The following is a 26,757-nucleotide window of genomic DNA, read 5'->3' on the forward strand; positions in this document are numbered from 1 at the left end:
AACTGGATTTAAACTTATCTTTTAAAGACTGAAATCTAGCTTTAAATTATTTCAGGTCTTAAATTTGGCTAACATGATCCACTTTTGCTAGTCTCCTAGGAGCCTGTTAAAAGCAAATATAACCAATCTTAAACTATTTACAATTTCAATGTACGTTGTTCGATATGCATTAAAAAAATAAACAAGGATTCAAAGATTCACAAACCACAGAGACAAAACAGACAACTGAATCAGATTCATAAGCACTCTAGATAATGGAGTTATCAGACAGAAATTAAAAGAACTCTGTATTAGTATTTTCAAGGAAATAAAAGTTAAGGCTGGGAAATTCAGAGAGCTAGAAGATATAAAAAAGAATAAAATGGGAATTCTAAAATTGAAAAATAAGATATTTAAAATTCTTTGTGCTGGTAGATGGTTTCAGCAGTGGATTAGGCCTAACATTAGGGAAAATTAGGAACTCATACCTAGGTTATAACAGAATATCCAGAATGAAACATGAAGCAATAAGGATAGAGAATAAAAATAAGTCAGAGTGGAATGTAAGATGAAAGGAATCCAGTGAAAAGGTATTAACGTTTACGTAATTAGAGTCTCGAAAAAGAGTAAGAATGGGGCACAAAGTATTTGAAGAGATAGTTGCTGAAAAATTTCTAAAATGGCTAAAGATACCAAACCACATATTGAGGAAGTTCTATAAAGCCCATGCAGGAACAAATACAGAGAAAACCCACTTAGTCCCATTAGACTTTTAAAAACAAAGACAATGAGAAAATTCTCAAAGCAGATAGAGAAAAAAGATAATTTGCCTTCAAAGGAGCATCAGTTAGACTAAAAGGTGATAGAAGTAGAAATACTTGACCTGGAATATATGGGATAGAATGATAATTGGAGATAATGGAACGATATTCTCAAAGTGCTAAATGAAAATAAGTGGTAATGAGCAAAAATATGTTCCAAGAATGAAAGTAAGATGGAAATGTTTCAATTAAATATTTTAGTAAGTTCAGTCAAGAATTGATAGAATTTCTCACCAGCAGACTTGCAGAAAAGGAAATACTAATAGGGTATTCTTCACACACAATAAAAATAATCCTGGATGGGAGAAGAGATACAGAAAGGAATGAAAAAAAAAAAAGGTAAATAAATTGATAAAACCAAATGAATATTGATCTTATGAATAATAATATTTTGTGGTTTAATTGTGTAAAGAATAAAAAAATCTGAAGTAAAAACATACAAATTGAGGTTGAGGGGAAAATGGGGTTAATGTCTTATGATGTCCCTGCATTTTCTAAGAAGACATAGTAGTCCACACTACTATGTTATATTAGATTTTGCTAAGTTGAGGATGAATGTTATAATTTCAAGAATAATTGCTAAAAGGAAAGCAAGCATCTGATGACTACAATGCTAATATGAGGAGAAATAGCATCATAAAAAATTAATCCAGAATATATTATGTAGGTTGACCGTGTGAAGTTAATGCTATATATAAAAATAATATTTAAAAAATGGCTGAAAAGCCAACGGGAAAATTGAAATAGAATTGTGAAAAAATTTAATGAAACAAAAACAGACAGGGGAAAAAGAAAGGAGAAGTGTAAAAAAAGTAAAATGGTAGACTGCGTGTAATCATATAAATAATTGCATTAAATATCAATGGGTTAAACACAGTAGTTAAAGGCAGAGAGTTTCAGAATTAAAAATATGAGGACCACTTATGTACTATCTATAAGAAATAAACTTTAAGTATAAAGAAGAGGTACGTTGAAAATAAGGGCACCTGAGTGATTCAGTCGGTTGAGTATCTGATTCTTGATTTCAGCTCTGGTCATGATCTCACAGTTCATAGGTTCAAGCCCCATGTCAGACTTTGCACTAACGGTGTGGAGCCTGCTTGGGATTCTCTCTTTTCCTCTCTCTCTGCCAATGCATGTGTGCTCTCCCTCTCTCTCAAAATAAATAAACATTAAAAAAAATTTTTTAAGTTTATTTATTTTGAGAGAGACAGAGCCAGAATGCGAGTGGCTTAGGGGCAGAGTGAGAGGGAGACACAGAATCCAAAGCAGGCTCCAGGCTCCGAGTTGTCAGCGCAGAGCCCGACATGGGGCTCGAACTCACGAGCTGCGGTATCATGACCTGAGCTGAAATCAGACACTCAACTGACTGAGCCACCCAGGTGCCCCGTCAAAATAAATAAACTTTAAAAAAAAAGATGTAGCTAAGTTGAAAATGGATTATACCTCTTAAAAATCATTGGGTCAAAAACAAAATTCGTAGGAGCCATTAGAAACTTGTGGGGGTTTTTTGTTTTGTTTTATTTATTTTTTATTTTTTATGTTTATTTGTTTTTGAGAGAGAGAGAGAGAGAGAGAGAGAGAGAGAGAGAGAGAAAGAGAGAGTGCAAGCAGGGGAGGAGCCAAGAGAAAGGGAGACACAGAATCTGAGGCAGGCTCCAGGCTCTGAGCTGTCGCACAGAACCTGATGCGGGGCTTGAATTCATGAATGGTGAGATCAAGACCTGAGCCAAAGTCAGACACTAAACCGATTGAGCCACCCAGGAGCCCCAGAAAATTGTTTTTAGATGAATAACTGTGAAAGCAAAGCATATACAAATTTGTGGGATGTAGCTAAGTGAGTGCTTAGAGGGAAATTTATAACCATTAAATGCCTATTATTTGGAAAGAACAAAGTTAAGCCAATAACCTAAGCTTCCTTTTTAGGAAACTAGAAAAATAAACCCAAAATAAACATCAAGGAGGAAACAGTAGAGGTCAGAAATCAATGAAATAGAAAACAAAAATAAAAATCAATAAACCAAAGAATTAGAAACATCTTGGAAAATTGCTTAAAAAAAAAAAGAGAGAAGGAAGACACAAATTACCAATATCAATCCAAGAAAACATTAGAAAACCTGAATAGCCAATATCCATGAACAGAATTGAGGTTAATAACTTAAAATCCTTACCTCAAAGAAAACTCCCAAGTCCAGATGGTTCCCTGGTGAGTTCTATCAAACATTTAAAGAAATATTTATTACCAGTCCTACACAATCTATTTCAGAAAATAGTGGAGAAGGGAACATTTTCCAACTTATTTTGTAAGGTCACCCTTATTTCAAAAACCAGGCAAAGGCATAAGAAGGTAGAACTATAGTCTAATATACCTGTGAACATCAACGCAAAATTTCTTAACAAATTTTTGATAAGTCAAATTCAAAAAATATAGAAAAAGAATAATACATCGTGGCCAAATAGAGTTTATCCAAGAGCTCAGTTGCATTTTCTGAAGGCATTCAACTAAATTCACTATATTAGTAGGATAAAGTAGAAAAACTACATGGTCATTGAACAGATATAGAAAAAGTATTTGCCGGAATTCAATATCCTTTTATAACTAAAACACTCAGCTGACAAGGAATAGAAGGGAACTTACTCAACCTCATTAAGGCTATCTATCAAAACCTTATCTGTCTATCAAAAGCTTGTATAATACTCAAAGGTAAAAGCTTCTTTGCTTTCTCTCTTAGATCAGGCACACATTAAGAATGTCTTCTCTTGGGGCACCTGGGTGGCTCAGTCGGTTGAACATCGGACTTGAGCTCAGGTCCTGCCTTGTGGTCAGTGAGTTCGAGCCCCACATCAGGCTCTGTGCTGACAGCTCAGAGCCTGGAGCCTGCTTCAGATTCTGTGTCTCCCATTCTCTCTGTTCCTCCTCTGCTCATGCTCTGTCTCTGTCTCTCAAAAATGAATGAACATTAAAAAAAAAAAGAATGTCTTCTCTCACCACTTTTATTTAACATTGTAATGATGGTCTGATACAGAGTATTATAAGGCAAGAAGAATAAGTAAAAGGCAAATAGATTGGAAAGGAAGAAGTAAAACTGTCCTTATTTGTAGACATGTTCACATGTATAAAAAATCCAGAAAAATAAAAGATATTAGAACTGATACATCAACTTAGTAAGGTTTCAGGGTACAAGGTCAACATACAAAAACCAACTTTATTTGTAAGTGCTACCAAGAAAAATTAGAAAATTAAACTTAAAAAAAAAACCCTCCACAATAGCATGAAGATTAGGTAACTCACAAGAGGTCTGAAGAAAGTGAAGAATGTTGCCAAAGAGAGAAACATCCTAAGAAAACAATTCAACCGATTTCATTTAAGGAAGATGGCAGAGTAGCGATATCCTGAGAACACCTCTTCTCATGGACACACCAGTGTTGCAGTTAGGTGTAGTACAACTCACTTTGAGAAAAACCTGAAGACTAGCAGGGCAACTCTTCACGGCTAGAGCTATATTTTAAAAACCACCTAGAAAAGAGTAGGAGTTATGGAGACAAAGTTGGGAACCAAACCCCAGGCACACTGACCCACAAGCAGGAGGGCTATCAAGGTGCTGAGGCCCTCTGGGAGGACATAGATTGGACACCCCAAGCCCTGAGGATTTGCACTGGGAAGGCAAGCGTCCATAGCCTCTGGTGTTGAAAATCAGTGGGGCTTAATTCAAGAGCTTTGAAAATTAATGGGTCTTAACTCCAGGAAAGTTGGAGGACTATAGATAAACAGACGCTGTCCTTAAAGGGTGCACAGTATCACTTGCTCTGAGACCCAGTTCAGAGGCAGTAGTTTGAAAGCTTCTGGGCTATACATGAAGGAGATTTATTGACCAATTGTAGGGTTTTGCTGGAGGCTGAGGGATCTGCAGGAATATTCTCTGGGAATGGAAGAACTGGTAGGTGCCATTTTTCTGACCTCTTTCAGTATAGTTGGTCTATGCTGGCAGGCACCAGTTCTGATCTTCTCCTTCTACCTCGCTAGCACTGTAGCACCTGCCCTGTGGACCTGCTCTGTCAGGTACCCCTCCAAAGCCACTCCTGCCCCTCCACACCCAGCAGGAATCCCTCAGAGGGAATCAGCAGCAGTCTGATTTCAGTCTACTCTGAAAGACAGCATTGTGGAAGACACCCAAGCTGGACAGCAAAAAGTAAAAAGAATCTAAAAACATGAACATAGGGGGGCGCTTGGGGGCTCAGTTGGTTAAGCGTCCGACTTCGGCTCAGGTCATGATCTCATGGTTCATGAGTTTGAGCCCTGCGTCGGCTCTGTGCTGATAGCTTGGAGACTGGAACCTGTTTCATATTCTGTGTCTCCCTCTCTCTACCCCTTCCCCCACTTGGGCACACACACATTCTCTCTCTCTCAAAAATAAATAAACATAAAACATTTTTTTAAAATATGAACATAGGTAAGGAACTTCTGGGGCAACATCAAACTTAGTAACATTTGCATTATAGGCTTCTCAAAAAAGAAAAAAGAGAAAAAGGGGGGGGGGGAACTACTTTGAAGAAGTCATAGTTGAAAACTTCCCTAACCTAGAGAAGGAAGCAGACTGCCAAGTCCAGGAAGCTCAGAGGGTCCTGAACAAGATAAACCCAAAGAGATCCACACCAAGACACATAGCAATTAAAATGTCAAAAGTGAGATATAAAAAAATAAACCTTAAAAAGCAGCAAAGAGAAAAGCAACAAGCTATATAAAAAGGAAATGCCGTAAGGCTGTCAGCTGATTTTTCAGCAGAAACTTTGCAGGCCAGAAGGGAGTGGCATGATAACAATCTAAGTGATGAAAGAAAGAAACCTACAACCAAGAATACCCAGCAAGGTTATCATTCACAGTGGAAGGAAAGATAAAGAGTTTCCCAGGCAAATGAAAGTAGAGTTCATCACAACTGAACTGGCCCTATAAGAAATGTTAAAGGGACTTTTTCAGAAGAAAAGAAAGATGATAATGAGAACTAAGAAAATGATTAAAGAAAAGTTTTACTGGTGAAAGCAAACATGGTAAAGGTAGTAGATCAATCACATATAAAGTTAGTATTGGGGCGCCTGGGTGGCTCAGTCGGTAAAGCGTCTGACTTCAGCTCAGGTCATGTCTCACAGTCCGTGAGTTCGAGCCCCACGTTGGGCTCTGTGCGGACAGCTCAGAGCCTGGAGTCTGCTTCAGATTCTGTGTCTCCCTCACTCTCTGCCCCTCCCCCACTTGCCCTCTGTCTCTGTCTCTCAAAAATGAATAAACGTAAAAAATTTAAGAAAAATAAAGTTAGTATGGAGATTAAGAGATGAAAGTAGTAAAACCAGTTACATCTACAATAATTAATGGATACACAAAATAAAGATGTAAGATACGAAGTCAAATACATAAACTGTGGAGAGTTGTAGTAAACCTGTGGTGCTTTTAGAATGTGTTAAAGTTAATCGAACATCAGCTTAAAGGAGACTGCAAAGTATTATTATATTATCAACCTCATATGAACCACAAATCAAAAACCTATAGTAGATACACAAAACCTAAAGAGAAAGGAATGCAAGCGTAGCACTAAAGGAAGTCCATAAAATCATAAGGGAAGAGAGCAAAAGAAGAAGAAAGGAGCCAAGAAAAACTTCAAAACAACCAGAAAACGGTTATACATGCCAGTTGTTATATGCCAACAGATGACAATAAGTACATACCTATCAATAATTACTTTTCACGTAAGCGGACTCAGTGTTGCAGTCAAAAGGTAAAGGGTGACTGAATGGGGAAGAAACAAAATAAGACCCATCCAAATGTCTACAAAAGACTCACTTCAGACCTTAAGACATTTACAGACTGAAAGTGAAGGGCTGGAAAAATGTATGCTTTGCAAATGGAAGTGGGAAAAAAAAAAGCTGGGGTAGGTAACAATACTCCTATCGGACAAAATAGGCTAAAACAAAGACTTTAAAAGAGGCATAGATGGGCATTACATAATGATAAAGGGATCAATCCAACAAGAGGATATAATAGTTGTAAATTTCTATGCACCCAACATAGAAGCATCTGAATATATTAAGCAAATTAACAGACATAAATGGAGAAATTGACAGTAATATAATAATAGGAGGTTATTTTGACACCCAACTTGCATCAGTGGATAAATTACCCAGAAAAAAAAAAAAATCAATAAGGAAGGAAACAGTGGCTTGAATGGCACATTAGACCAGATGGACCTAACATATATACAGAACATTCCATCCAAAAACAACAGAAGACACATCCTTTTCAAGTGCATATGGAACATTCTCCAGGACAGATCACATATTAAGCCACAAAACAAGTTTTAATACATTTAAGATTGAAATCATATTAAACATCTTTCCCAACCATAACAATATGAAGCTAGAAATCAATTATAAGAAAAAAGCTGGAAAAAAACCAGAAACATGTGGAGTCTAAACAACATGCTACTAAACAACCAATGGGTCTTTGAAGAAATCACAGAGGAAATAAAAAAAGTAGATGAAAATGAAACACAGCAATTCAAAAGTTTTGCTGTCCAGCAAAGGCAGTTATAAGAGGCAAGTTTACAATGATACAGGCCTCCCTAAAAACAACAACAACAACCAGAAATAAGAAAAATCTCAAATAAGCAATCTAATCTTACTCCTAAAGGAACTAGAAAAAGAAGAACCAACAAAGCCCAATGTTAATAGAGGGAAGGAAATAATAAATACCAGGGTGGAAATAAATAAAATAGGGACTTAAAAAACAATAGAAAAGATTCAGTGAAACTAAGAGCTTGTTGGTTGAAAAGCAAAACAAAATTGACAAACCTTTAGTCAGACTTTAAAAAGGAAAAAAAAAAAAAAGACCGGACTCAAATAAAATCAGAAATGAAACAGAAGTCACAGCCAGCAGCACAGAAATAGAATTAAAAGCAACTACTATGAAAAATTATGTACCAACAAATTGGGCAGCCTGGAAGAAATGGATAAATTCCTAGAAACAGAGACTCTTCCAAGACTGACACAGGAAGAGTAGAAAATCTTAACAGACTAATTAGTAGTAATAGAATTGAATCAATAATCAAGAAACTCCTAACAAGCAGAAGTCCAGGACCAGATGGCTTCACAGGTAAATTCTATCAAACATTTAAAGAAGAGTTAATACCTGTTCTTTTCAAACCATTCCAAACAAATGAAGAGTAAGATTGCTTACAAATTCATTCTATGAGGCCACAATACTGTGATTCCAAAACCAGACAAATACACGACAAAAAGAAAATTATAGGCCGATGTCTCTGATGAACATAAACACAAAATTGTCACAAAGTTTTGGCACGCCACATTCAAAATACATTAAAAGGATCATTCCCTGTGGTCAAGTAGGATTTATTCCAGGGGTTCAAGGATGATTTTGTATCCACATATCAGTCAGTGTGATACAGCACCTTAACAAAATGCAGGATAAAAATCTTCTGATCATCTCCATAGATGCAGAAAAAGCATTTGATAAAACACAACTCCATTCACACTCAACAAAGTGGGCATAGAGGGATTGTACCTCAACATATTAAAGTCTATATATGACAAACCCACAGCTAACATCATACTTGATGGTGAAAATTTGAAAGCGTTTACTTTAACATCAGGGGCAAGACCAGGATGTCCGGTCTCACAACTTTTAATGAACATTATGCTGGAAGTGTTAGCTCCAGTAGTCAGACAAGGGGGGGGGGGGGGAAAAGGCATCTAAATTGGCAAGGAAGAAGTAAAACTCATTGTTTGTAGGTGAATGATATTATATATATAGAAAACCCTAAAACTCTACCAAGAAAACTATAAGAACTAATAAATGAATTCAGTAAAGTTGCAGGATACAAAATTAATATACAGAAATCTCTTGCATTTTTATGCACTTATAAGAAACTATCAAAAATAAAGTAATCCCATTTGAGGTGCCTGGGTGGCTCAGTCAGTTAAGTGTCCGACTTTAGCTCAGGTCATGATCTCATGGTTCATGAGTTCAAGCCCCACATCGGGCTCTGTGCTGACAGCTCAGAGCCTGGAGCCTGCTTTGGATTCTGTTTCCCTCTCACTCTTTCCCCCTCCCCCGCTCATACTCTGTCTCTGTCGCTCAAAAATTAATAAATGTTAAAAGAATCCCATTTACAATTAATTCAAAAAGAATAACTTTAACCTAGGAGGTGAAAACCTGCACTCTGAAAACTGTAAGACACTGATGAAAGAAGTTGAAGGTGACACGAATAATTAGAAAGATATGCCATGTTCATGGATTGGAAAAATTAATATTATTAAAATGTTTATACTACCCAAAGCAATGTACAGATAATCTTTTCACAGAACTGAAACAATAATGCTGAAATTTGTATGGCAATACAAAAGACCCTGAATAGCCAAAGCGTTCTTGAGAAAGAAGGACAAAGCTAGAGGTATCACAAAATTGTATTTCAAGTTATACTAGAAAGCTATGATAAGGAAAACAGTTTGGGAGTGGCAACAAAATAGACACATTGATCAATGGAATAGAACATTTTATCTATGACAAAATATGCTAGAGTATACAGTGGGGAAAGACAGTTTCTTCAGTAAATGGTGCTGGGAAAACTGGAAAGCTACATGCAAAAGAATGAAACTGGACCACTTTTTTTTTTTACATCATATGCAAAAATAAACTGGAATAAATATCTAAATATAAGACCTGAAATTATAAAGCCCTTAAAAGAAAACATAAGTAGTAAACGTTTGGATAGTGGTTCTAGCAGTATTTTTTTTTTAATCTGTTTTCTAAGGCAAGGGCAACAAAATCAAAAATAAACAATTATAACTGCATCAAACTAACATGCTTTTGTAAAGGAAATAATCAACAAAATGAAAAGGCAACCTACTGGATCAGAGAGGATATTTACAAATGAGATATCTGATAAAGGGTTAATATCCAAGATATATAAAGAACTCACACATCTCAAAGCCAAAAAAAAAAAAAAAACAACAAAAAAAAAACCAAATAATTTGGGGCAATAAAAAATGGGCAAAGGGCTTAAATAGACATTTTTCCAAAGAAGACATACAAATGGCCAACAGACACATGAAATGATGCTAAATATCACTCATCATCAGGGAAATGCAAATTAAAACCACAATGAGATATCACCTCAATGAGATATAACCTGTCAGATGGTTAGTATCAGAAGAAATATCAGGTGTTAGTAAAGATGTGGAGAAAAGGGAACACTCATGCACTGTTGGTGGGAATGTAACGTGTTGCAGTCACTATGGAAAATAGTATGAAGGTTCCTATAAAAATTAAAAATAGAAATACCATATGATGCAGTAATTCTTCTGGGTATTTGCCCAAAGAAAATGAAAACACTAATTCAATAAGATTGAATATATCTCCCAGTGTTTATGCAGCATTTACAATAACCAAGGTATGGAAGCAATCTCAGTGTCCGTCCACAGATGAATGGATAAAGAAGATGTGATATATTTCTCTTCATCCATAAAAATGAATGAAATCTTGCCATTTGTGACATGAATGAACATAGAGGGTATTATGCTAAGTGAAATAAGTCAGAGAAAGACAAGTACCATGTACTTTCACTTATATGTGGATTCTAAAAACCAAAACAAATGAACATATAAAACCACAAACAGACTCATAAATACAGAAAACAAACTGGTGGTTGCCAGAAGGGAAAGGTATGGGATAATGGGCAAAATAGGTGAAGGGGTTTAAGAAATGCAAACTTCCAGTTATAAAATAAGTCACGGGGGTGTAAAATAAGGCATAGCAGATATAACCAGTAGTACTGTAATAACTTTGTGTGGTGACAGATGGTAATTACACTTACCACACTTACGTGGTGAGCATTTCATGTTGCATGTAAGTGTTGAATAGCTATGTTGTACACCTAAAACTAATATAATACCGTATGTCAAATATATTTCAATGAAAACTAACATTTTTAAAAATAGAGTACTTCGGAAGGAATTCAATTTAAAATATGCAAGACCTTTTCACAGAAAGTCACAGATTGCATTGGGAAATTAAAGAGCTAAATAAACGTAGAAATACACCATGCTTATGGATTGGAAAATTTAATTTTTTGAGATAGTAATTTCCCTGGAATTGGTCTATAGATTTAAGACAGTTTGACTGAAAATTCTCATAGACTTTGTTTTAAGAAACTGACACACTGCCTTAAAAACATATGGAAAGACATGATTCTTGATCTGATAACACAGCTGTCAATTAGAGCTCCTGAGACTTACTGTCTTACATATGAACTATGGCTATTTTTAAAAAAAAAAAAACTTCTCTGTGATTTGGGAACAGTTGAAGGCTTTGGCTTTGAAAACCTTTTCTTAGAACTTATATTGGACGACGGTAAAGATCTTGACTATTTCAATGATGAACTAAACAATAGCTAGACAAAAAAGTTTTTCAAGGTGCAGCAAGCTTTTGGGGGTCAATTTGCCTTATGGAAAGATGTTTATAGGCAATAAAATTTAATTGTACTTTTAAAGAATTTTAACTGAATTTTCTTATAGTTCTTTCCTTTTTTTGAAAATATACATTTAAATAAATGCTCCTACAACCAACCCTAAGGTCTATAATGTTAAATGCTTTGGGGATTAATTTCACCTTTGAGTAAGGGTGAGAAGATATGTTTATGTGTATGTGGGGGTATTATCCTGGAGTAGACTTTATTTGTGTTAATGTCATATTTTACAAAAGGGACATATTTGATTCATTTACCCTTCTTCATTAATGGGAAATTGTACTTGTTTTTATAGGGAAGAGTGGACAGAAGCTATTCAGGCTGTAGCAGACAGGCTTCAGAGACAAGAAGAGGAGAGAATGAATTGCAGTCCAACTTCACAAATTGATAACATAGGGGAGGAAGAGATGGACGCTTCCACAACCCATCATAAAAGAAAGGTAGAAAATAGTATCTTATTCCCCTACTCAGGCACGGCACTTACGCGTGTGGAAGGAAACACACTAAAAATTGCCATTTGTAAAACGTGTTGGCCGGTACAACTATATGGGTGAGGGTGGTGTTTATCCAGGTAAATCTGAAATACCTGTCATCGTTTAAAACCAAGTAATTTAAACGTCATTTTCGTGGTTCAGCACTTCGCACTGACTGCTGATAGGGCTTCTCAGGTCGTTGTTGACTGAAGTGCCATCATGCTGGTTTATAATTTGCATTTTCCTCTTATTGTTTTTAATACCATTTTAGAACTTGGAAATAATGTTTTCCCTAATGATTGGGTCCTGTTCCATGTGGTATTTATTTTGTACGCTCTGAGAGCAGAAGCAGAAACGGTTGTAGTGTGCTTCCTACCTGAAGCCCCAGCCTTATGAGTATCAGCGGGAACGCAAATAGTCTTGGAAATAATAGTTTTTATTTTAATGGCTGCTCCTGAGCCAGTGAGGGAAACAGACTTTCCTTCCCTGAGTGCTCCAGATTAATAAATGCCAATTTAGAGATTGATGGAAATTATAAATTATGTTTTTCATTGCTACAGAAAATTGAAAAGCAACTTCCTTGTGTGAAAATGGTATTTTAGGATTAATCTAAAGGTCTCAGTGTTCAAAGTAAATGAATGTGCCATTTATCGTGTTAGAATGTATTTGTTATAATAAATTGTAAATTTCATCTTGATGTAGGAGAACACTAATTTTTAATGTAATTTGCTATTAGCATAACGATGAAGAACTCTTTTGGCGTTAGACTGCTTGAGTTCAAATCCTCCTTTTCCCACCTGCTACACGTGTGAACTTGATGAAGTTACACTGTCACAACCTATGGCTCATTAATTATTCTCTCCTTTTCTGAAATTTCTGTTTGTTTGTTTTTTAAAGTTTATTATATTGATTTTGAGAGAGTGCAAGCAGGAGAGGGGCAGAGATAGAGGGAGAGAGAGATTCCCATGCAGGCTCCACGCTGTCAGTGCAGAGCCCAACACGGGACCGTGAGAAGATGACCTGAGCCAAAATCAAGAGTCAGAAACTTAACCCACTGAGGCACCAGGTGCCCCTGAAATTTCTGTTCTAATTACAGTAATAGTCTATGCTTGATCTTGGCCAAAAGTGGTGTCTTCATTGAAGACTTATACTCTGTTTGTTAGTTGAAGTGAATCCCTTAACGCCTACCTGGTTCTTCAGTCATTGCAAAAAACAAAAACAAAAAAAACCCACAATGTAGTTTTCCTCACCTGCTCAGAGATAAGAAAGCTGCTTCTGCACATCCATGTGCATATGTACGCGATGAATGTAAAATTTGACTGTGCTCATAAATTTAAAATCAGATCCCAGTTAATCTCATCCTTTGAATTATAAACTACCCCAGATGATACTAGCTATACTCTAAGTCTGTAGAATTGCTAAAACTCTGCTTAACAACCCACGTTACTAAAAAGCTGCTGTTGGGGCAGTTCCTGGTTGAAAGTGGGGAGTTTATAACACCCTAACCAGAAATACTGTTACTGATGGATGAGAGAATTTGGAAATGAATATGGAAACTTAACCAGAGAATTTTGAATGAAGAGAGACAAATGTTTTCAAAGATGTAAAAATGGAAAAGTATGGAGATTTTTTTTTTCTGGTAAGGCTGTTTATAAATCATCATAAAAGCACAATGCAGTTTTCTCATTTTGCCGTTACAAGTGCAGATTATCTTAGAATTCATCACCTTCACTAATTATCACTTGTAAATGTTTATTAGAAGTTTATTTTGTGCTGTGCTCTCAGAAGTACTTTTATATGTATTATCTCATTTAATCCTCACAAATATCATATGAGGTAGGTACCATTATTACCCCCATTTTACAGTGATTCATCTGACGTTGAGATAAATTAAATATCTTTTTCAAGCATGTAAGGACTTCCAATTCTACACTGTATAACTTCAGTGTGCAACTTACTGATTGATATATCTTGAGCCTTTATAATCACTATAATTATTTATACTCATTACATGACCAAATTATATTAGAGAACAAAATTAGATATTCTCCCTTACAATTGTAGTCAGTTTCTCAAAATATTATGTCAAGCTGTTGCACTTACTCAGTGTTTCAGTATTAGTTAATTTCATTTTATACAGCGAACTCTTGGGAAAACCAGTAGAATTTTAAAATTACAAAATAGTGGTAGAAAGTGAGGTTTAAAATTTTTTTTCAATGTGTATTTATTTTTGAGAGACAGAGAGAATGCAAACTAGGGAGGGGCAGAGAGAGAGAGAGGGAGACAGACTCCAAAGCAGGCTTCAGGCTCGGACCTGTCAGCACAGAGCCCATCATGGGGCTCAAACCCACGAACCGTGACCTGAGCTGAAGTTGGAAGCTTAACCGACTGAGCCACCCAGGTGCCCCGAAAGTAAGGTTTTTAAAGCAGATTCTCTAAGAAAACTCTCACTGAAACTGGGTCTCCAAAATTGAAAATTGATACAGTCAAAAGTATTTTGAAAATGGGGGGATCCATTGACTTATTTGACCTATATCTGATTTCCATTGTTCTTTTTTATTTAATTTCATCTTAAATGAAATAGTATGAAACTGTTTTAAGTAACAAAGAGTGTAAAAAAAGATAGAACCTGCGCACCACTATTCTGTGATGTTTCTAACAATTTGGTTAAAAAGGATTAAATAGTACTGTCACTTCCCTAGTTCCCTAAAACTACATCCTTTATGTGGCTCCGGTATCATAAAAAGAATGGTAGAAGTTCAGATGATTTTTCATTTCAAACTGTAAACACAGATATTCTGAAATAACACCTTTCTCATAGTTTACCGTGTCCGTTTTCTTCGTCGTTTGCTTTTTGAAAAACGAGTGACAGGATGAAGAGACTAGCTACTAATTGTGGTAGCTCTGCTGAGAATTGTCGCGACTATTTTCTCTTGTCTCAAGCAGACAGATGGTCACTTCTCTTAGTGGCAGAGTATTGCCCAAAACCTGCCACCTGAGGTGAAGAGTCCCTTAGGGAAAGATACTGGGTGGTGGGAAAGAAGCAGAGGGCCTCATAATCAGATTTATTGGTGGTTCTGTGTTTAAACGAAAAGATGGTCTTTCAAAAGAATTTGATTGGAGGACTCAGAAGTGCCTACTCTTGGTCTGCCAAGTGGCCTTTCCCTAGACCCTGTCAGATATGCGAAGGGGCACAGCATAAAAGGCCAAATAAGAGTCAGAGTTCTGCTCAGTTTTTTTTTTTTTTTTTTAAGTATATTTATTTAGAGACAGAGCGTGAGTGGGATTAGGGCACAGGGAGAGGCAGAGAGAGAGAATCCTAAACAGGCTGCATGCTGCCAGCACAGAGCCTGATGTTGGACTCGACCTCACAAAACCACGAGATCATGACCTGAGGTGAAACCAAGAGTTGGACGCTTCACCGACTGATCCGCCCAGGCACCCCGTGTTCGGCTTCATTTTTCAGTGACCAATGTAGGCCTCTCCAAGGGTGGCTACTTACCATCTCCTGAGTTGGTAGAAAGCAGAAGCAATATGGTCTACCTTCCCATTAAGTCTGGCTCCAGTTCTTGGAGTTGTGTCACCTAATGCCTGGCTACACTAACTCAAAGCAATGGCTGGCATGTGGAGGCAGAGTGAAGAAAAGAAGTTTCCGTGTGACCTGCAGAAATCACATGATCCCTCCCTGCCTATCCAGAGAGGGAGCAGCGGCCTCATCAGTGGTGGAGAGGTTGGCAGGACAAAGAGGTGGATCTTTTGAGAGCGCCCCCCCTTTTTGCTTAGTACCCCATGGGGCTTTGTTTGGTTCAGCTCGTAACATTGCAATTGTGGAAATTATTCTCTTGGACCAAATATGTTAAAACATCTGTATTCTCTTCTGAGTGGTTTCTTGTATTCGTCTTCAGTTACATAGTCATATTCTTTAACCCGAATTTTGAAGTATACAGTTAGTCTCTCTCTTATATTCTAGTGTGTATTTGAATACACTTACAAAGCATTTGTCATGTGTGCCCATGCATCTCTTAACCTAAAACGGCCACATTGACGTGGAAGAAAAGAGTGTAACTATGTAAGATATTTGCTTAATGGATTTTGGGGATTGGGTTTTAGAGGATTAACTTTTCTGCAGAGTATCCATGCTCTCATCTTTTATTAAAATCTTACTGAATTTTTCCCTTAACACCATTGAAAAGAGGAAAACATTTTGTAATAGGTTACATTTCACTTATAAAGACTAGATAATTACTGTGTGTACCGTGCTGAACGTGAGCATTTGGTATCGAAGATGCTTTTTAAGTTTTCTGAAGTTTTGTCAAAATATGGAACTGTTTCTGATTTTATCACATAGAATGCTTTTACTAATATTAATTTCCATGCAAATTCTCTTTTTTTAAGGTTGGCAGTCAAACTGTGAAGTATAAAGATAGGAGTATTATACTTTAAACCTCCTTTTCTCTAAGAATTGCAATCTTAAGGAATGTAGCAATATAATTACATAGTGCTTTTCATCTGGAAATGCCATAAGGCAATTTACAAACTCTTTTCTGATTTTTATCCCTAAGAATTCAGTTTCCATTTATGTGATATTTAATAATAGGATGCAGGAAGTATGATTTTTCAGTGCATTTAGCTAAAAATTGAGGAGGGTACTGCTCAGATGAAGCTTTGAGCAAAAAATAACATCATAGCCTAGTTATGAGAATAACAGCTCTCAACTCGTTATTGCCATGGAATTAAACTACCCAAGTTTAACATTAAAACAATAACAGTGTATTTCAGTATATATCTCATGATTTTGCAGTTTGTGTGGGCAGTTCTACGGGTCTCCCATGGATCTCCCAAACAGTTGCATTCAGTGTTAGCACATTGGCCAGGCTGGAAAATCCAAGAAAGACTTTCTCACATTTCTGGATACTTGGTTCTTCTCCATGTGATCTCTTAGCATATGGTGTCTCATCATCCAGGTTCTTTCTACGTGGCCCCTTTCCCCAGAAGATAGTCTAGACTTCCTTATGGCATGAAAGCTGGCTTTCAGTTACGACTTTTCCAGGAGGTGAAAACACAAGCTGCCAGATTTAAAGGCTGGACCTGAACTGGCATGTTATCACTTTGGTCATATTCTGTGTTCAAAGCAGGACACAAGACTGGCCCAGGGAGAGGGAAAGTTGAGTCTATCTCTTCATGAGAAGAATGTGCGTATAGGGAGTCAGGGGACTTAGTGGTGGCATCGTTGGAGACCACCTAGCACAGATAGCTTTGTGGTCATATAGTACTCCTTGATTTGGAAAAATCTTAATGAAAACACAGTTTCTTAATACTACCTGTTATTCAAATGACACGAACTTTGTTAACTATATTCTGTATATTTAGTGCCACATGTTTGATTTTTCGTTAAATTGATAAATGTACTTTGCTATTTTCCCTGATACATTTTGCTACTTTTCTTTTGAACTAGTGTTTTTTTTTTTTTAGACGTTTATTCATTTTTGAGAGACAGAGAGAGACAGAGCATGAGCAGGGAAGGGGCAGAGAGAGGGAGACACAGAATCTGAAGCAGGCTCCAGGCTCTGAGCTGTCAGCAGAGAGCCTGAAACGGGGCTCAAACTCACAAACTGCGAGATCATGACCTGAGCCGAAGTCAGATTCTCAATTGACTGAGCCACCCAGGTGCCCCCCGCCTTTTTTTTTTTTTTTTTTTTTTTTTTGAGAGAGAGAGAGAGAGCAGGGGAGGGGCAAAGAGAGAGAATCCCAAGGAAGCTCGATGCTGTCAGCACATAGCCTGATGCAGGGCTTGATCTCACAAACCATGACATCATGACCTGAGCCTAAAACAAGAGTGGGGTGCTTAACTGACTGAGCCACCCAGGCGCCCCTTGAACTAAAGATATTTTTGAATGATTAAGACATTATAATTTGACATTTGGAAAAATTTTCAAAATTATAGACAGCAAATAAACTTGAAAGGGAATATAGGCATTTGTTTCTAAAACTTAGAATTTTTACATGTCATGTACATGAGGAATATTGGTCTGTAGCTTTCTTGTAATGTTTTTGTCTGGTTTTGATAATCAGGGTAATGATGGCCTTATGGAATTAATTGGGAAGTATTCCCTTTTCCTCAACTTTCTTCTTTAGGCGTATACATAGATTTGGTATCATTTCTTCCTTAAATGTTTATAAAATTCAGCAGTGAAACCATCTAGCCCTAGAGTTTTCTTTGTGGAGAGGTTTTTGACCACAAATTCAATTTCCTTAGTAAACATAGGGCTATCAAGGTATCTGTTTCTTGAGTGGGCTTCGAAAGTTTGAGGCTTTCAGGGAATTTTTTCATTTCCTGTATATTGCCAATTTTATAGTGTTGGCAGCTTATAGCTGTTTATGATATTCCCATGTGATCCTTTTAGTATCCGTAGAATCTGTAGTGATGTCAGCTCTCTCTCATTCCTGACATTGGTTAATTTGTGTCTCTTGTTCTTATTTTCCAGGCCAATCTGGCTAGAGGTTTGTCATTTTTATTGATCTTCTCAAAGAACCAGCTTTTGGTTTCACTGAGATCCTCTCCTTTTTTTTCTTTTTAAAATTTAATTGATTTCTGCTCTAATCTTCATTATTTCCTTCTATTTCTCTTGAGTTTAATTTGCTCTTGTTCAGTTTCTTAATGTAGAAGCTGAGATCACTGATTTGGGACATTCTTGACATTTACTTCAGATGGGTGGTAACCAGGAAAAAATATAAAAATCTTCAATAACTTCTGATTATCTGTAGGATAAAATCCAGATTCTGAACTTGTTATTCATAAAACCCTCTGAACTGAATTTAAATTTAAGATGATAAACTGAGCATATCCAGTTATCTCCCCTTCCATTTAAAAGCCCATTAAAATGGTAATAAAGGCATTTTAAAAAGAGATAAGTCCATACAGACAAAAAGCTGGGGGGTGGGGGGAGGCATCGGTGCACAAGCAATATCGAAATTAAGGAAGTTTGTGGAAGAATGCTCATAGAGCAGGAAAAGTGTGCATATAGAGGGCTGTAAAGAGCAAGTAGCAGGTCAGCTTGGCAAAATCCTGGGAATCACCTGCCTTAGGAATGAGAAATGAAACTGAATACAGGCAGATTAATTAAAGGCATTCTTAGACTTCCCTGCCTTTCTGCTCTGATTGCACCAATTGCTTTCTCAGATTTGTACTGCCACTTTCTTAGGTTTCTTCTCCTCGTGATCCAGGTTATTTTCAACATTTCTCATACACACATCTTTCACTTTCTAGGATTCTATCCTTACTTCGCTTGAGTACATTCTCAGATAGCTTCCCTGAAAAGGACTGCTTCCTTACATGTATCTGGAAATGTTTGTGGGGCGCATTTTCGATGATCATGTTGTTTGGGGAAAGTGACACTACCAAGTCCTTAAAAACCTGAGTCCTTAGAAAACAGTGTGGAAGTTTCTCAAAAAATTAAAAATAGAATTATTATAGGATCCAGTAATTCCACTACTGGATATTTATCCAAAGAAAACAAAAACACTATTTGAAAAGATAGATGCACCCCTATGTTCATTGCAGCATTTTTTACAATAGCCAAGATATAGAAAGAGGCCAAGTGTCCATTGATAGACAGATGGATAAGAAGATGTGGTATATGTACACCATGGAATACTACTCAGCCATAAAAAATAATGAAAACTTGCCATTTGCGACAACATGGATGGATCTAGAGAGTAGTGTGCTAAATGAAGTGTCAGAGAAAGACAAATACCATATGAATTCATTTATACGTGGAATTTAAGAAATAAAGCAAATGAACAAACAAAGGAGGGAAAAAAAAAAAAACCAGACTCTTAAATACAGAGAACAAATTGGCGGTTGCCAGAGAGAAGGCAGGTGGAAAAGACGGGTGAAATAGATGAAGGGGATTAAGAGTACACTTACCTTGATGAACACTCAGAAGTGCATAGAACTGTTGAATCATTGTGTTGTGCACTGAAACTAGTATAATACTCTATGTTAATTATACTTCAATAAAAAGAGAAAAAAAAGAAACTTGAGTCCTTGAAAGTGAATGAAAATGGTTCTATTTTTCCTTTCCTCGTACACTTGACTGATAGTTTGACTAGCTGAGGAATTTGAGGTTCACAGTTACTGCCTTTAGTATCTGAGAATTGCTTAAATTATTTCTAGCATCCATGATTGTTGGTGAGGTAGCTATTGCCAGTCTGATTCTTCTTAAGTGTGCTTAAAAATTTGTAAAATTTACTTTTGGGTAGATACCACAAACATATACCTATATGTTTATAAATGAATTGCATCAAATATTTCATATTACATTTTTTTAATTTATATTTTTCAGACAATGAATGATTTTGACTATTTGAAACTACTAGGTAAAGGCACTTTTGGAAAAGTTATTTTGGTTCGAGAGAAGGCAAGTGGAAAATACTATGCTATGAAGATTCTGAAGAAAGAAGTTATTATTGCAAAGGTAATTGATTAATAGAGTTGATTACTAAATATTTGCTTATGGTATGCACATATGTGTGTTCACGCATACACATGACTAAAGTGTAGAAATTCCATTAAGTAACCAAAATGTAGATTGTTGGTTACTGCTGCGGTAGTATCTGTATATCAATATTTATTTATAACATTAACATTTTCAAAAGTTGATAATATTATCTGGAAGTTGTATACTGAAGGTATTTTATTTCCTTGAGATAGAAATATTTATTTATGTGTGTTTGGGGAAATGTTTTTACTGTCTATTTGTGACCTATATCACTGATTATACTTAGTGTTGCTTTTTAATGTTTTTCCCCAACATTCTGAATTTTCTATTATTAAATAAAAAAGTGATTAGGATAACACAGATGACTTGTACCTGTATATTATACAGCTTATATAATGGTGAATGGAAGAGCATCTTTAATAGATTTGAAAATACAGGAATCATAAAACTTTGAAATTCTTTCAGGAGGCCTTAACCCCCATCTCCGTAACTTAGATCCATACAGATAACTAGCATGTTAATGATGCTAGTCCTCACTCAAGAGTTCTGAATTGAGGGGCTCCTGGGTGGCTCAGTTGGTTAAGCGTCCAACTTTAGCTCAGGTCATGACCTCACGGTTTGTGAGGTTGAGCCCCGTGTTGGGCTTTGTTCTGACATCACAGAGCCTGGAGCCCACTTTGAGTTCTGTGTCTCCCTCTCTCTCTGCCCCTCCCCTGCTCATGCTGTGGTTCTCTCAAAAACAAATAAACATAAAAAAATTTTTTAAATATATATTATTATCATACTTTATAGACTACTTTAACTTTCCATTATTTGCAACCACCATTGACCATTGAACAAGATGGAGGTTAAGAATGACTCCCTGCTCAGTCAGAAATCCACATCTAACTTTTGACTAAAGTTAACTACTAACAGTATATGGTTGACTGAAAGCCTTCATGGTATCATGAACAGTTCATTAACATATTTTGTATGTCATATGACTTATATACTGTATTCTTACAATGAAGTAAGCTAGAGAAAAGAAAATGTTATTAAGAAAATCATTAAGGAACAGAAAATACATTCACAGGACTGTACTGTATTTGTTGAAAACAATCTGCGTATAAGTGGACCTGCACAGTTCAAACCCATGTTGTGCAGGGGTCAGCTGTATAGTTTCCTCATCTCCCCTGTGTTTGTACATTTGTTTTAATTTCAACTGGTACACAAGTCTGTGTCTGGTATTGGAAAGAACACTGACCTTGGAGTCATGCAGGCCTGGATTCACTTCCCAGCTTTGTATCTTACCACCTAATGGCCTTTAACAAGCAGTTTGAGGGGAGTACTGCTCCCTTAGGGACATTCATAATGTTTTAGGGTAGTGTATTCACTTAATCACAGTGAATCAGTGGAAGAGAAACTACTGAGGTCACCAGGTGGAGGCCACGTGTGCTGAGTACATGTTGAATAGCCCAACAAAGCGTTGGATTTTTCATTTGTAAAATTCTACTTGTTAAAAGACAAAAAAGTATTTCTGGACAGGAATATTGAGGATTTGGATATTTAGTATAGTGCCTGACTCTTTAAACTGCTATCTTCCCAGAGGTAGTGTAGTGTAGTAGGCTCTGCCACTTACTAAATGATCCCAAACAAATTGCTCAACTTTTTATGCCTTTGTTTCCTCATCTGCAAAATGGGGGAAATGATAGTGCCTGTCTCATAGAGTTGTTGTCAGGATTAAATGAATGAATACATGTAATAGCATTTGCTGTAAATAAAATTAAGATTAAAATAGTATTAAATGAAAATCTATTATTGTTATGAGGATTTGCTATGATTATTATTACTCTTACCATCTGCTGTGTGTCAGGCATCAGTAAAAATATCATTTCCATTCTGTTTTTTTCTTTTATGCATTAGCCTCACCTAGAGCCTGTCTTCCCTTACTAATTAATTGTACTTTTCTCACTAACTCCACAGAACTGGGTATATTTCACAAGTGAGAGAATATCCAGATTGGTATACTACCCTTGATAACGTTTGCCAACAAATCCATGAGAATATGTCTGCTTATAGAAAAATGATTAAGCAGTATAATGTTTTAGAGTCTGACAAGACCTGGGGTTTGAATCCTGATGTGCCAATCACAGAGCCTCATAGAGAGGAGTGATGTCCATGTGCCTTATTACTGTTGACATTAACACTGACCACCTGATTAAAGTATTGGCTACCAGCATTCTCCACTGTAGAATTACCATTTCTCCCGTTGTAGTTAATAACTATCTTAGGGGAGATACTCTGAGACTATACAAGTGTCCTTTTTCTTCTTAAACTTTTGCCCGCTCATTTTAACTTCCATCAGTGGATCTTGTCTACAGTACTTATTACTGTGACATACTAGTGGTATTTTCTTTTTTCCCCTAATTCTTTATGCCTTTATTCTTTGTGCCTTTGTATCAATTTTTGTAATCTTTTCAAAGAACCAACTTTTACTTTCATTGCTTTTTCTCTGTTTTTCTATTCTCTGTTATTTATTTCTAATCTTTACTATTTCCTTCCTTCTGCTAGCTTTAGCTTTAGTTCTTTTCTTAAGCTGTAAAGTTATATTGAAGATTTGATACCTGTCTTCTTTATAAATGTAAGCGTCTAAATCTACAATTTCCCACTTAGCACTACTTGTGATGCATCCCATAAATTTTGGTGTGTTACATTTTTCTTTTTGTTCATTTCTCAGTATTTTCTCATTTAATTTCCCTTGTGATTTCTCCTTTGATCCATGGATTAAGATTCTACTGTTTAATTTCTACAGATGTGTAAATTTTCTAATTTTCTTCTGTTTTTCATTTCAAACTTCATCCCACTGCTGTTAGAGAAGATACTGGGTATGATATCTATCTTTTAAATCTATTGAGACTTAATTTGTGGCCTAACATATGGTGTATCCTGGAGAATTTTCCATGTGCACTTGAAAAGAATGTGTAATCTGTTGTTGGGTAAAATGTTCTCTGTGTGTCTGTTAGGTCCAGCTGGTTTATTATGTTAAGTCCTCTGTTTTTTACTTACCTTTCATCTGGTTGTTCTCTCTCATTATTGTGAGTAGGGTATTGATGTCTCCAACTATTACTGTAGAACTGTTACTCATTTCAATTCTATTTTTGCTTCATACATTTTGAGGGCTTATTATTAGGTACATAAATGCTTATAATTGTTATTTCTTGATGGATTGAGCCTTTTATGAATACCTTTTTTTTTTGTCTTTTTTAACCTTTAAAAAAATTTTTTTTTGTCTGATAATGGTAAAACCACCTCTGCTCTCTTTTGATTATTTTTGTATGAAATATTCCATCCTCTCAGTTTCATTATATTTGTGTCTTTGGCTCTAAAGTAAGCCTCCTGTAGATAGCGATCATTTTGTTGTTGTCAAATCCATTCTGCCATCTCTTATCTTCTGGTTGGAGAGTTTAATCCGTTTACATTAAAATAAATACTTATAAGGAGGGAGTTCTGTCACTATTTTCTTTATGCTTTATACTCTCCTTGTCCCACATTATCTGCATTACTGACTTCTTTTATGTTTAATTGATTTTATTTTCGTGAAACATTTTAATTCCCTTCTCATTTCCTTCTCTATATATTCTATAGCTATTTTCTGTGTGGTTACCATGGGGATTACATTTAACATCCTAAAATTATAACACTCTAATTTGAATTTATACCACCTTAACTTCAGTAACATACGAAAACTGCTTCTGTGCTCCTCTGCCACTCTACTCAAGGCTTTTAAGTTATTGATGTCATAAACTACATCTTTATTCTTTTTGGTGCAATTGTTAATGGGATTGTTTTCTTAATTTCTCTTTCTACTACTTTATTATTAGTGTAGACAAATCCAAGAGATTTCTGTATGTTAATTTTGCATCCTGCAACTTCACTGAATTCATCTATCAGTTCTATTGGTTTTTTTGGTGGAGTTTTTAAGGTTTTCTGTATATAGTACTGTGTCACTGCAAATAGTGACAGTTTTACTTCTTTCTTCTTGATTGGATGCCTTTTATTTCTTTTTCTTGTTTTATTGCTATTGCTGGACTTCCAGTACTGTGTTGGTTAAACATGGTGAGAGTAAGACATACTAGTCTTATTCCTGATCTCAGAAGAAAGGCTATCAGTTTTTCACCATTATGATGTTAGCTGTGGTTTTTCATATATGGCCTTTATTATGTTGAGGTATGTTCCCTCTAAACCTACTTATTGTTGAGAGTTTCTATCATGAATGGAAGTTGTATTTTGATAAATCTTTTTTCTGTATCTATTGATATGATCATAAAGTTTGATCCTTTTTCTTATTAATGTGAGATATCACATTGATTGATTTGTGAATGTTTTAAAATTTTTTTAATGTTTATTTTTAAGAGTGAGCAAGAAAGAGACAGAGTGCAGATGGGGGAGGGGCAGAGAGAGAGAGAGAGGGAGACACAGAATTGGATGCAGGCTCCAGGCTCTGAGCTGGCAGCATAGAGCCCCATGCCGGGCTTGAACTCAAAAACCATGAGATCATGACCTGAGCCAAAGTCAGCCGCTTAACCGACTGAGCTACCCAGGCGCCCCTGATTTGCAAATATTGAATCAATATCCCTGGAATAAATCCCGCTTGACTGTGGTGAATTTTTTTTTTTTTTTAATGTACTGTTGAATTTGGTTTGCTGATATTTTGTTGAGGATTTTCGCATCTCTTTTCATCAGAGATATTGGTCTGTAATTTTTTTTGTTTTTTTTTTTTTTGTTTGTTTGTTTGTTTTTTTTTTTTGGTAGTGTCAGGGTAATAGACATCAGGTAGATATCCCGGTAATGCTGACCTCATAGAGTGGATTTGGAAGTTTTCCTTCCTCTTCTATTTTTTGGAATAGCTTAGAATATAGGTATTAATTCTTCTTTAAATGTTTGGTAGAATTCATCTGTGATTTTGATTACTGATTCAATGTCATGACAGTAATTGATCAGTTCAGATCCTCTATTTTTTCCTGATTCAGTTGGAAGATTATGTTTCTGGGAATTTATCCATTTGTTCTAGTTTGTCCAATTTGTTGGCATATCATTTTTTTAAGTTGTTTTTTTTTTGTTTTTTTGTTTTTTTTTTTTTTGAGAAAGAGTGAGCGAGAACGTGAGCAGGGGAGAGGGGTAAAAGAGAGAGAATCCCAAGCAGGCTCCGCACTCAGCATGGATCCCACAAACCTGGGATCGTGACCTGAGCTGAAATCAGGAGTTGGATGCTCAACCAACTGAGCCACCCAGGTGCCCCTGTTGGCATATAATTTTTTATAAAATAATTTTATAATCCATTGTATTTCTGTGGTGTTGGTTGTTATTTCTCCTCCTTTGTTTCTGATTTTATTTATTTGAGTCTTTTTTTTTTTTTTTTTGCGGATGTGTCTGGCTAAAGGTTTATCAATTTTGTTGATTGTTTCAGAGAACCAGCTCCTGGCTTAATTGGTCCTTTTTCATTTTTGTTTGTTTGCTTGTTTGAAATAGTCTCTATTTAATTTATTTATGCTCTAGTAATTATTATTTCATTTTACTAGCTTTGGGGTTTGCTCTTTTTTTCTACCTGTTTTTAGGTGTAAAGTTAGGTTGTTAATTTGAGATTTTTCATTTTCTCTTTGATTTTTTGGTTTGCCCATTCATTGTTTAGTAGAATGTTGTCTGACCTCTGCCTATTTGTGTTGTCTCCAGACTTTTTGCTGTGGTTGATTTCTACTTTTATATCACTGTGGTCAGAAAAGATGCATGATAAGATTTCAGTCTTCCTAAGATTATTCAGACTTGTTTTGTGGCCCAGCATGTGATCTGTCCTGGAGAATGTTCCAGGCGCACTTGAATAGAATGTATATTCTGCTTCTTTTGGCTGAAATGTTCTATATATGTCTGTTAGCTCCATCTGGTCTAATGTGCCATTGAAAGCCACTGTTTCCTGGTTGATTTTCTTTCTGCATGACCTTTCCATTGATGTAAGTGGGGTGTTAAAGTCCCCTCCTATTGTATCATTGTCAGTCTCTTCCTCTGTATTTCTTAATAATTGCTTTATGTAATTTGTAATTATAATTTGTGCAACTTACAATTGTGCTGTCCTCTTGTTGGATTGATCCCTTTATCACTATGCAGTGCCCTTTTTTGTCTCTTGCCATAGTCTTTGCTATAAAGTCTACTTTGTCTGATGTAAGTATTTCTAACCTGGCTTTTTTTTTTTTTTTTTTTTTTCACTTCCATTTGAATGGTGTATGTTTTTCAGTTTGTATGTGTTGTTAGGTCTGAAGTGTGTTTCTTGTAGGCAGCATATAGATGAGTGTTGCTCTTACCCATTCAGTTACCCTATGTCTTTTGCTTGGAGCATTTAATCCATTTCTGTTTAAAGTAATCATTGATTGGTATGTACTTACTGCCATTTTTAAATTTGTTTTCTGGTTTTATAGTTATGTAG

The 26,757-nt window shown here is 36.0% G+C and overlaps 1 protein-coding gene across 7 annotated transcripts in view; it reads left to right on the forward strand.

Annotated features, from left to right (window-relative positions):
* The window catches only part of AKT3 (AKT serine/threonine kinase 3), a 304,267-nt gene that overhangs the window by 163,836 nt on the left and 113,674 nt on the right, over positions 1-26,757 (forward strand). For all 7 annotated transcript variants that reach the window (XM_042976947.1, XM_007076970.3, XM_042976948.1 and 4 more), the window contains 2 exons: positions 11,625-11,769; positions 20,148-20,279. In XM_042976947.1, coding sequence (XP_042832881.1) covers positions 11,625-11,769; positions 20,148-20,279 — 277 coding nt within the window. The remainder of the gene's footprint in view (positions 1-11,624; positions 11,770-20,147; positions 20,280-26,757) is intronic.

Source organism: Panthera tigris, chromosome F3 (genome assembly GCF_018350195.1).
Source record: "Panthera tigris isolate Pti1 chromosome F3, P.tigris_Pti1_mat1.1, whole genome shotgun sequence".
NCBI classification, from domain to species: Eukaryota; Metazoa; Chordata; class Mammalia; order Carnivora; family Felidae; genus Panthera; species Panthera tigris.